The 12,357-nt window shown below is 39.3% G+C and overlaps 1 protein-coding gene across 3 annotated transcripts in view; it reads left to right on the top strand.

Annotated features, from left to right (window-relative positions):
- The window catches only part of LOC118542091 (transmembrane 9 superfamily member 2-like), a 74,083-nt gene that overhangs the window by 9,813 nt on the left and 51,913 nt on the right, over window positions 1-12,357 (top strand). For all 3 annotated transcript variants that reach the window (XR_013444535.1, XM_078064084.1, XM_078064083.1), the window contains exons 4-5: window positions 1,824-1,951; window positions 2,250-2,376. Coding sequence is in view for 2 of the 3 variants with exons in the window: in XM_078064084.1 (XP_077920210.1) it covers window positions 1,824-1,951; window positions 2,250-2,376 (255 nt within the window). In the remaining variant the exon portion in view is untranslated. The remainder of the gene's footprint in view (window positions 1-1,823; window positions 1,952-2,249; window positions 2,377-12,357) is intronic.

Below are 12,357 nucleotides of genomic sequence, written 5' to 3'. Positions count from 1 at the left end.
GAGCCCCTGTCTCCTCTTTTACCCATTTTCTATTTGGATTGTTTGTTCCTTTACTATTGAGTTTTCAGAATTCCTTATATATTCTAGGTGTGATTCCTTTGTTGCAACAGTAGTTTACAAATAGTTTTTTCCCAGTCTGTAGCTTTTGTTTTCATCATCTTTTTTTTTAAAAGGTTTTATTTTTAAATAATCTCTATACCTAATATGGGGCTCAAACTCATGACTCCGAGATCGAGAATAGTGTGCTCTACCAACTGAGCCAGCCAGGCACCTCTGTGTTTTCATCTTCTTAACAGAGTCTTTGACAGAGCAAACATTAATTTTTATGAGGTCCAATAATCAAATTTCTTTTTTATGGATTGTGTTTTTGGTGTCAAGTTTAAGGACACATGACATAGCCTTTAGGTCTTGAAGATTTTCTTTTATGTTTTCTTCTGAAACTTTTATAATTACTTTATATATTTAAGTCTGTGATCTCTTTTGAGTTATTTTGTATAAGGTATGAGATTTGGATTGAAATTACTGGGTTTTTTTTTGTTTTTGCTTTTTGGGGTTTTTTTTGGCCTATAGATGTCCAGTTACTTCAGCATTATCTGTTGAAAAGACTGTCCTTCCTCCACTGAATTGCTTTTGCACCTTTGTCAAAAAAATCACACGGACATAGTTGTATAGATCTATTTCTGGGTTCTCTGTTGATCTATTTCTTTGGTCTGTGTGTCAGGCATTAGCTTTTCGATGATTAAAGTTGCACAAAATACCTCTGTGGAGTACCATTGTCCTAACAGAAAAGTGAACTTTTTCAAGAAATGCTGTTCCTTGGAATGAAGAACATGACAGTATAAGAAAGAAAGAAAGAAAGAAAGAAAGGTGACAGTGTTCTCAGCTGCCAATAGGGAACTTTTTGGTTAATATTTGTATGATTTCAGGATATGAGGTGCTAACTATAACTCTTTTTCATAGTTTATTCTTGCTCATTATTTCCTGATTAGTAACACCGGTACTTTATCCTGATAGCTAGACTTTGTAAATAAGAGGTTTCATATTAAAAGTATCAAATATTTTATTAACACTTTTTTGTTAACAGCTCTATTGAGAGATATTCACATACCAAGTAACCCACTTAAAGTGTCCATTTTTTTTTAAGTAAGCTCTACACCTAACATGGGGCTTGAACTTATAGCTTGGAGATCAAGCGTTGCATGCTCTATTGACTGAGCCAGCCAGGCGCCCCTTGAAGTATCCAATTTAATGTTTTTTATTTATTTTTTATTTTTTAAAGATTTTATTTATTTGAGAGAGAGCACAAGCAGGGAGGGAGTGGGCAGAGGGAGAAGCAGACTCCCCGCTGAGCAAGGAGCCCGATGCAGGACTAGATCCCAGGACCCTGTGATCATGGACTGAGCCCAAGGCAGATGCTTAACTGACTGAGCCACCCAGGCGCCCCTCCGATGTAATGTTTTTTAGTATATTCAGAGTGTTGTGTGACCATCACTAAAATCAATTTTGTTACCACTTTTCAGTGAAGGGTTCTATATCAGGGTGGTTTTAGGAAGCTACAGTGGATATTATATCCTACCTTCTATGTTACTGAAGAAGGCAAATTCTTCTGCTTAGTGGTGAAAGCATGTTGTGTATGTGTGCGTGTGTGTGTGTGTAGTGTAATCATTTCAGGTATGAATTGAAACTCAAAGGAGATAGTGTTGAGGATGATGGCATACTGAAGTCTCTGAGGAGAAGTTTTATCTGTAAGGTAAAGTACTTATTTTGTGATACTTGTTTTTATAAAATTTAGTCAAGTCTTTTACTATTTTCTTTCTTAACAGTTTTCTTTTAACAAGACAGAAACATGTAAAAAAGTTTGTGTAAAATCCTATGATAGAGAAAATGAGGACCACATGAAAAAGCTGGCTTTTTTGAAGAAAGGAATACAACTAAATTATCAACATCACTGGTAGGTTTGAAATAACACTGAGATAACATGACTTAATTTTTTAAGTCCTTTCAGAAGTAGTTTTTTTAAAAAAGTTGTTTTAATACTTGAAATTGTATACTATTTTTGTGACTTTGATTAAAAATTTTAAGTCCTTTCAGTAGTTTTTTAAAAAAAGTAGTTTTAATAGATATTTGAAATTATATACTATTTTTTGTGACTTTGATTAAAAATTTGAACTTAAATATATGCAAGATGATGTTGCTATTGCTTCATGTGAAATGCTTAAATCTTTTATTTTTAAAATATTTTTATTTAGGATTATTGATAATATGCCAGTAATATGGTGTCACATTATTGAGGATGGAAAGTACTGCACACCAGGATTTCCGATAGGATGTTTTATTACCAAAAGTGGCATAGTGAAAGATGCTTGCACTATCCACGTAAGTGTTGAGAACTTACTGTAGAAATATAAGTTGCTTATAATTTGCTTTCTATTATAATCACTTAGCAAACATTAATGGGACACCTACCATCTCCTAGGTTTTGGGCTAGGTGTTGGGAATACAAACTCAAGTAGACATGGTCTCTATCCTCTAGAAGTTCACAGTCCTGAGTAAGGAGATAGCTCTGTAGACAAATCAATACACTAAAATGTCCTATGATAGGAGATTAAGGGACAAGGAGGATATAATGGAGGGTATGAAAAAGTATATGTGAAATGAATGGGTGGGTGAGCATTTCTAGTAGGGAGATCAGTGTGATCAAGAGCTTGGAAGCCTGAAACAGGATGCTATGATTGGGGGACTGTGAGGAGTCGAACATGTCTGTGGGCATAAGTTTTGGGGTTTGGGTGGTAACAGCTAGAGATGAAGCTAAAATGGGAGGTAGGCAGAAGCCAGGTCATGGAGGGAGGTCCTGTGTGCAGTGGTAAGGAAAATTGTATCGATTGCCTCTTATGTGCCAGGAGCAATGTTATATTACTTTATACAGTGACTAATTTCATCCTTAGAACAGCCCTGTTGCTAGGATCTACTGCTGCCATTTTACAGATGATGAAACTCAGTCTCCGAGAGGCTGTGGCATGACTAGAGACATACAGCTGGTTAAGTGGCAGAAGTAGGACTCCCAACTCGGATCTTTTTAGCTTGGAAGTCCCAGTCACACTGTTCTGCCTTGCGGTTCTCAGTCAGTGTCCTACTGGGCCCTAGACTAACAGGAGTGTCTTGGGGCTGCCATGGAGGATGACTAAGAGGCTGAATGGCCGTGAAAGAGCTCAACCAGGGCAGCACTGCCTTTAATCTGTTTTCTGTGTGGCAACTCAGTGTGGGTCAGCGATGGGGACAAAGGGGATGGGAGAAGGAAGAATATAAGATGACTGCCCAGTTTCTGGCTTGGTTGTCCAACTGATGATACTCTTAACTGTTTCTTTCCAGATAAAAGGGCAGTGCTTCTTAAATTTCACTCATTTATGCATCACCTTGGTGATTTTGGTCAAATCGGAGGCACCTATATTATTATTTATTAAATTTTTTTTGAGTTTATTTAGTTTTAGTAATCTCTACACCTACCTTGGGGCTTGAACTCAGGACTCCTAGATCAAGAGTCCACGTTCTTCTGACTGAGTCAGCCAGGTGCCCCTAAAATTTTTTTTAAAGATTTTTATTTTTAAGTAATCTCTACACCCAACGTGGGGCTCGAACTTGCAACCCCGAGATCAATAGTCATATACTCTACCAACTGAGCCAGCTAGGAGCCCCATTATTATCTATTTTTGATAATCCATAACTTAAGTTTACTTAGGAAACTATAATATCCCAGAAAGTATAGGTTTAGTGCACTACTTATATTTTTTATTCATCAATTTCAAATATATAGATACAAAAGTAGAGTACAAATTGTTTTTTCATCTGCTGCCTAAAATCATCTCCTATATCCCCAGTGATATGTATTCTTCACAATAGGAAACATTTAGGTGGGGAATATGGGAGGAGAAGCAACAAACAAATGCTTAATTGATAATTGATAATTCTTTTAAAGTAAGGGAGGAGGGGCACCTGGCTGGCTCAGGTCATGAGTTGAAGCCCCATGTTGGATGTAGAGATTACTTAAATAAATAAATAAACTTAAAAAATAAAGGAGAAGTGGCAGAAAAGAGGAGTTAATGAATAGGAGAAATTTTGATTAATATAGTCTGTGTTTGATAGCATATATGAAAGTGGGTTCTTTGGGATGATGTAAAGACCACATTTTTGAAGGCGAAGTCTGTGAAGAATAAATGGACCCATAGAATGAAAGAGCTGCAGTTGGCCAGGGTAGCAGTAACTTTTATCAACATTTGTACCTTCACATTGTGCAACCACCTCCCCCATGGTTACAAAATGATAACATGTTTATAAAAACCTCATACAACCCAGAGGTTTAAAGAGTACAAAGTGAGAATCTCTCTATAATCCACCTCAATTTTAATAGATTCTTTTTATGAATACATCATTTCTTAATCTATGTGGGATTATAAAATGTATATATATATTTCTGTAATCTGCTTTGTTTCTTTTAGAAGTTTATAATGGGCTTCTTTCCGTGGTCAATATCTATCTGCCTACCTATCTATTCATATACAGATAGAATACAAGAACAAGAAAGTGTTTATGCTTTTTAGTAGTTTTATAATATTCCATTGTGTGGATGGAACATAATTTTTTAAAGACTCTCTTTTTATTTTCATTTATTTTTAGAAGTTTATTTACTGGGGCACCTGGATGGCTCAGTCAGTTAAGTGGCCAACTCTTCATTTTGACTCAGGTCATGATCTCAGGGTGGTGAGATTGAGCCCTGCTCAGGCTCTGTGCTCAGGAGGGAGTCAGAGCCTGCTTAAGATTTTCTTCCTCTCCTTCTGCTCCTCCCCCTGCTGTGTGCTCTCTCTCTCTAAAATAAATAAATAAATCTTTAAAAAAGAGTTTATTTTTAAGTAATCTCTACACCCAATGTGGGGCTCAAATTCATGACTCTGAGATCAAGAGTAGCATGCTCTACCAACTGAGCCAGCCAGATGCCCCATTTTTTCATTTTTTTGTAAAGATATTTTTTAAGTATTTACTTATTTATTTATTTATGTAATCTCTACACCCAGTGTGACACTCAAACTCACAACCCTGAGATCAAGAGTCACATGCTCTTCCAACTGAGCCAGCCCCTGGAACGTAATTTTTTATCCACTTCACCATAATTAGGTGTTTTCAATTTTTGTTACTTAATAATGCTGCAGTGAACATTTATTTTTTAATAGCTGTTTTCTTCCTTTTTTAAGATTTTATTTATTTGAGAGAGGGGAGAGCACATAGGAACAGGGGGAGGGGTAGAGGGAGAGGGAGAAGCAGACATGGGGCTCAATCCCAGAACCCTAGGATCATAACCTGAGCTGAAGGCAGATGCTTAACTGACTGAGCCACCCAGGTGCCCCTGTTTTCTTTTTTTTTAAATTGAAGTATAGTTGATACACAATGTTAACATTCTTATGTCTCTTTGAGTCTCATCTGTAAAATGGGAATAAGAGTAGTATATACCACATAGGGTTGTTGTGAGGATAGATAGGATACTACTTATAAAGTACTCAGAGGGACGCCTGGGTGGCTCAGTTGTTTAAGCATCTGACTTTGGCTCAGGTCATGATCCCAGGGTCCTGGGATTGAGCCCCAGTCACTCCACGCACGCTCAATGGGGAGTCTGCTTCTCCCCCTACCTCTGCCCCTCCCCCCACTCTCTCCACTCCCTCTACTCTTCCACTCCTCCACTCCTGCTCTCTCTCTCAAATAAATAAATAAAATATTAAAAAGTGTTTGGAGCTGTGTCTAATACATAGTAGGCACTCGATGAATGTTATTGTACAAACATCTGTGTACTCTTGTCTAATTATTACCTTAGGATAAATTCATATAAGGGTAATTGCTGAGTCAAAGGATATGGACTTTAAAAAAAAGCCTTTTTGTTGTGAAATACAGATCTAGAAAACCACACAGAACAGATATAAAGTTTAATGAATTATTACAAGGGGAACACCTTTGTAAACCTCAAGCAAGTCAGGAAATAGAATTTGGCCAGCCACCCAGAAGGTATCAGTGTATCCCTATCCATTTACAACGTCCTTCCTTTTCCTAAAGTAAACACTCTCCTAACTTCTATCCTAATCACTTCCTTAAGTTTCTTTTCTAGTTTTAGACAATGTAGTTTAGACTTGAACATTTTATATGTCTTTTTTTTTTTTGAAGATTTTATTTATTTATTTGAGAGCGAGAGTACGAGCCAGGGGCGAGGGACAGAGGGAGAGGGAGAAGCAGACTCCCTGCTGAGCTGCGAGCTCGATGCAGGACTCAATCCCAGGACCCTGGGATCATGACCTGAGCCGAAGGCAGACGCTGAACCGACTGAGCCACCCAGGTGCCCCTATATATCTTTTTTAAATCTTTTATTATGAGCAATTTCAAATACAGAAAAGCTTAATTCATTATATAGTAGACACTCATATACCCAGCACCTAGATTCTACCATGAGCATTTTAATTTTTTTAGAGTTTTAAGTACTCTGTATACGCAACATGGGGCTCGAATTCACGACCCCAAGATCAAGAGTTGCATGCTCTTCCGACTGAGCCAGCCAGGTGCCCCCAATTAGCATTTTAAAATATTTGATTTATCACATGTTTATCCATTTGTCTGTCCCTGTATCATTCATCCAAATAGTGCTGCATGTTCTCTTTTGTTTCTTGAAAATTGGCAGATGGATCCAGTGGCTTGATCAGATTCAAGTTTGATCTCTGGTGAGATAAGGTAGTGGTGTGTTCTTTCATCAAGAGGCAAATGATGTCTCCTTTTTAACAAATGGATTTATTATTTTCAAATTTTTATTTATTTGAGAGAGAATGGGGGAGTGGGGGGGAGTAGAGAGAGAGGGACAAGCTGACTCTGTGCTGAGTGTGGAGCCTGACGTGGGGCTCAATCCCATGACCCTGAGACCATGACCTGAGCTGAAACCAAGAGTAGGACACTTAACCAACTGCACCACCCAGGCTCCCCCCCAAAATAGATTTATTATTTAGATCAGTTTTAGGCTCAAAGAAAAATTGAGAGGCAGGTACAGAGATTTTCCATGGTCCCCTTGCCCCCACACATGCATAGCCTTCCTCATGATCATCTTCGCTCACCAGACTGTGGTACATTTGTCACAATTGATAAACCTACATTCATACACCATTATCACTCAGAGAGCATAGTTTTCAGTAGAGTTCACTCTTGGTGTTGTACATTTTATAGGTTTGGACAAATGTATAATGATATGTATCTACTGTTATGGTATCATACTGAGTAGTCTCACTGTCCTACAGATCTGTGTTCTGCCTTTTGCCTATTCATCCCTCCCTCCCTCCCCCCCCAACCCTGATGTCTTTTTGTCTCTTTGTTGTGACACATGGATCCATTAATTCTTTAGAGGTTGTGTCCACTGGAGAAATAGGGGAGTGTGGAGTGAGAGCTCCCGTCAACCAGAAAACAAAACTCTCCTCCCTGGTAATGTCTGTCTAGCACCCTCTACTGGCAGCACTTCATTCAATGCCTCCTTGCAAAGAAAAACAATTTTTTTAGAAGATTTTATTTCAGGGCTCAGCTTATTTGTTGCCTTTCTCTTAGCGATCAGTCTCTTTTTTTTTAAAGATTTATTTATTCATTTGAGAGAGAGAGAGAGAGAGGAGGGGCAAAGGGAGAGGGAGAGAGAATCCCAAGCAGATTCCCCACTGAGTGCAGAGCCCAATGTGGGGATCGATCCCAGGACCCCGAGATCATGACCTGAGCCGAAACCAAGCGTCAGTTGCTCAACCAACTGAGCCACCCAGGTGTCCCAGTGAACAGTCTCTTAATGTTCTTTGTTGTCTGAGGTCTAAAAAATGTTGTCTTCCTATATTTTACCCATTTTTTTTTTAGTTGTTTAAAGTGAAAGGATAAATCTGGTCTTGCATTATTCCATCATGTCAGGAAGAGGAGGTCCAACTCCCTTGCTTTCTTTTTGCCTACCTTCCCTCAGTGTAACTTTGCCCAGCCCTTCTTACCTTTTCAGAACCTCTTTGTTTTAGATGTGTCTCTTGTGTACAACATGTTGAGTTTTGCCTTGTGGTATCTTCTGAAAGCCCTTTTCCTCTTAATAGGTGAGTCAAGCCCATTTACATTTACTGATAGACATTTGTTCTCACTTCTGTTATTTTATGCTTTGTTTATTATTTTTATAGTCCACATTTTATTGATTCTAAAACTCGTATTTTCCAATATTTTAACATTTATGAAATCAGGATGTATCCCTTTCAGTTGATGGCTTGTCACAGTTTAATTGGCAATGTTTTTTCCTAACAGCACATAAAATAATGTTTTTTTAAAAAGATTTATTTATTTATTTGAGAGAGAGAGAAAGTGGGGGTGGGGAGGGGAGGGAGGGGCAGAGGGAGAGAGATCTCCAAGCAGACTCTACTTTTTTTTTTTTTTAAAGATTTTATTTATTTATGTGACAGAGAGAGACACAGCTAGAGAGGGAACACAAGCAGGGGGTGTGGGAGAGGGAGGAGCAGGCTTCCCGCGGAGCAGGGAGCCCGATGCGGGGCTCGATCCCAGGACCCTGGGATCCTGACCTGAGCCAAAGGCAGATGCTTAACGACTAAGCCACCCAGGCACCGCAAGCAGACTCTACTGTGAGCGTGGAGCCCAACACGGGGCTCAATCCCACAACCCTGAGACCAGGACCCAAGCCGAAACCAAGAGTCAGATGCTTAACTGACTGTGCCACCCAGGCATCCCTAAAAGAATGTTTTATAATTGGTGGCATTTTAGATTACATAAAATGTAATTATTAGTCACCTCTTTCTATAAAGGGTCTCATACAGTTTCATGATTATGTGTCTAGTTATAGACTTTTGTTTTGCTTTGTTTTTAATCTTCTTTGTATTTTTTTTAGTTTCCTGGATTGGTGCCTCTTATCAGTTCTGGAATTCTCAGCCATTGTCAGATACTTTCTTCTTTCCTTTTCAGACTCCAATTAAAGCTGTGTTAAATGTTTTTATTTTCTGCTCCATGCTCTTAACCTCCCTTCTGTATTTTCCATTTTTTTGTGTGTGCTGCGTTCTGGCATATCTTCTAGTCTAAAATTTTCTTCTTTACTTGTTTCTTCTCTTATAAACATTGGCATTGAGGGCACATGTTGTGATGAGCACCAGGTGTTGTATGTAAGTGATGAATCACTAGATTCTGCTCCTGAAACCAATATTGCACTGTGTGTTAACTAATGAGAATTTAAATAAAAACTTGAAAAAAATGTGTTATTACAATAACATTTATATCAAACATATTGAAATTTTGTTCTCACATTTTCAAGCCCTTTGCCTTGGCATCTGATAATCAATTTATAAGTTATTTCATCCATAAACAGACCTCAAAAATCCTGAAAAAAACCCCATAGGCATTGAATTTTTAATTTCAGTAATTAGCTTTCTCATTTCTGCAAGTTTTATTTTGTTCTTTTGCAAATTTGCTAAGTCATTATTTTATACTTTTCTATTTTGTGCACATACTGTCATGCTTGTATTTTACTTCCTTTAAGTATAGTAAATGTAGTTAAAATTTTACTTATTTTTATTTTTTTAAAGATTTAATTATTTGACAGAGGGAGACACAGCGAGAGCAGGAACACAAGCAGGGGGAGTGGGAGAGGGAGAAACAGGCTCCCTGCCAAGAAGGGACCCTGATGTGGGGCTCGATCCCAGGACCCCGGGATCATGACTTGAGCCGAAGGCAGACGCTTAACGACTGGGCCACCCAGGCGCCCTATGTAGTTAATTTTAAATCTGCTTCTGATGGGGCACCTGGGTGGCTCAGTCAGTTAGGTGTCTGACTCGATTTCAGCTCAGGTCATGGTCTCAGGGTCATGAGATCGAGCCCCATGTCGGGCTCTGCACTGGATGTGGAGCCTGCTTAAAAATCTCCCTCTCCCTCTGCCCCCCAACCCTGCTCTCGCTCTCTCTCAGCCTCTAAAAAAAATTATTTGTGGAGTTTCTTTGAGTCCTAGGATCAAAGTAGTTTCCTCCAGAGAAGATTTTCATTTACTTCTGCAGACATCTTTGGGAAATATCAGTCTGGGACCACCTTAAAGCAAATTCACAACTTGAATTTCCTAGGGCCACTTAGGTGATGGGAATCCACACTGCAAATCTATGTTAGGGCTGGCCCGTGGCCACAACTGTTCCAGGACAGTTCCCCCACTCCCCTTTTCTGTTTACCATCAAGGCCATCTTCCTTGTAGTCCATGGGGGGCTTGTGTGGAGAAGGCTTTCTTCTGGCTCATCTTTACCCTGAGGGTATTGGTTTTGTGAGGGGTCAGTGGTCTCAGCTTAATGTGCAGAGGGTCTCATGTTAGCCTTCTCACCTGGGAGGGCCCTCCTTGAGGTCTCTCCTCCCTATCCCATGAGGCTACCCAAACTTAAGTTCAAGTTTGCCCAGATCAGCAGGTGTCCTCAGGACAATAGCAGCATCAGTGCTCCCTCACCCAGCTTACCTCTCTGGCTTCCTGCTTTCCCTTAGATTTGGCATGGCAGTTCCTTACTTTCTTGTCGGCTCACGTTTTGTTTTTGTTTTTAATTTAAAAGATTTTATTTTTTAGAGCAGGATTAGGTTCACAGCAAAATTAAGAGGAAATGTACAGAGAGTTCTCATATACCCCCAACCCCCATATATACATAGCCTCCTCCATTATCAACCTCCCCTACCAGAGAGTATATTTTATTTTATTTTTAAAAAATTTTTAAAAATATTTTTAAGATTTTATTTATTTATTTGAGAGAGGAAGCATGAGCTGGGGGAGGAGCAGAGGGAGAGGGACAAGCGGACTCTGCACTGAGCACAGAGCCCAATGTGGGGCCTGATCTCATGACCCTGAGATCATGATCTGAGCTGAAACCAAGAGTCAGACACTTAACTGACTGAATCACCCAGGCGCCCCTAAAAAGATTTTATTTTATTTTTTTATTTTTTTATTAACATACAATGTATTATTTGTTTCAGAGGTACAGGTCTGTGATTCGTCTGTCTTACACAATTCATAGCGCTCACCATAGTACATACCCTCCCCAATGTCCATCACCCAGCCACGCCATCCCTTCCACTCCCCTCCACTCCAGCAACCCTCAGTTTGTTTCCGGAGATTAGGAGTCTCGTATGGTTTGTCTCCCTCTCTGGTTTCATCTTGTTTCATTTTTTTCCTCCCTTCCCCTATGATCCTCTGTCTTGTTTCTCAAATTCCTCATATCAGTGAGATCATATGACTTGCCTTTCTCTGATTGACTTATTTCACTTAGCATAATACCCTAGTTCCATCCACGTTGTTGCAAAAGGCAAGATTTCATTTTTGATGGCTGCATAATATTCCATTGTATATATGGACCACATCTTCTTTATCCATTCATCTGTTGATGGACATCTTGGCTCGTTCCATAGTTTGGCTATTGTGGACATTGCTGCTATAAATATTGGGGTGCACGTGCCCCTTTGGATCACTACATTTGTATCTTTGGGGTAAATACCCAGTAGTGCAATTGCTGGGTCATAGGGTAGCTCTATTTTCAACTTTCTGAGGAACCTCCATACTGTTTTTCAGAGTGGTTGCACCAGCTTGCATTCCCACCAACAGTGTAGGAGGGTTCCCCTTTCTCTGCATCCTCACCAACATCTGTTGTTTCCCGACTTGTTAATTTTAGTCATTCTGACTGGTGTGAAGTGGTATCTCATTGTGGTTTTGATTTGTATTTCCCTGATGCCAAGTGATGTGGAGTATTTTTTTCATGTCTGTTGGCCATTTGTATGTCTTCTTTGCAGAAATGTCTGTTCATGTCTTCTGCCCATTTCTTAACTGGATTCTTTGTTTTTTGGGTGTTGAGTTTGATAAGTTCTTTATAGATTTTGGAGTCCATAGTCTCTCATGGTTCGTCTCCCCCTTCGATTCCCCCCCCCTTCATTTTTCCCTTCCTACTATCTTCTTTTTTTTTTTTATTAACATATAATGTATTATTTGTTTCAGGGGTACAGGTCTGTGATTCATCAGTCTTACACAATTCACAGCACTCATCATAGTGCATATCCTCCCCAATGTCCATCACCCCATCCCTCCCACCCCCGTCCCCTCCAGCAACCCTCAGTTTGTTTTCTGAGATTGAGTCTCTTATAGTTTGTCTCCCTCTCTGGTTTTGTCTTGTTTTATTTTTCCCTCCCTTCCCCTATGATCCTCTGTCTTGTTTCTCAAATTCCTCATATCAGTGAGATCATATGATACTTGTCTTTCTCTGATTGGCTTATTTCGCTTAGCATAATACCCTCTAGTTCTGTAAAAAGATTTTATTTTTA

This window comes from Halichoerus grypus, chromosome X, assembly GCF_964656455.1.
Source record: "Halichoerus grypus chromosome X, mHalGry1.hap1.1, whole genome shotgun sequence".
Lineage (NCBI taxonomy): Eukaryota > Metazoa > Chordata > Mammalia > Carnivora > Phocidae > Halichoerus > Halichoerus grypus.
The sequence above is the reverse complement of the archived record's forward strand: the minus strand, read 5'-3'. Positions and strand labels throughout refer to the sequence as shown.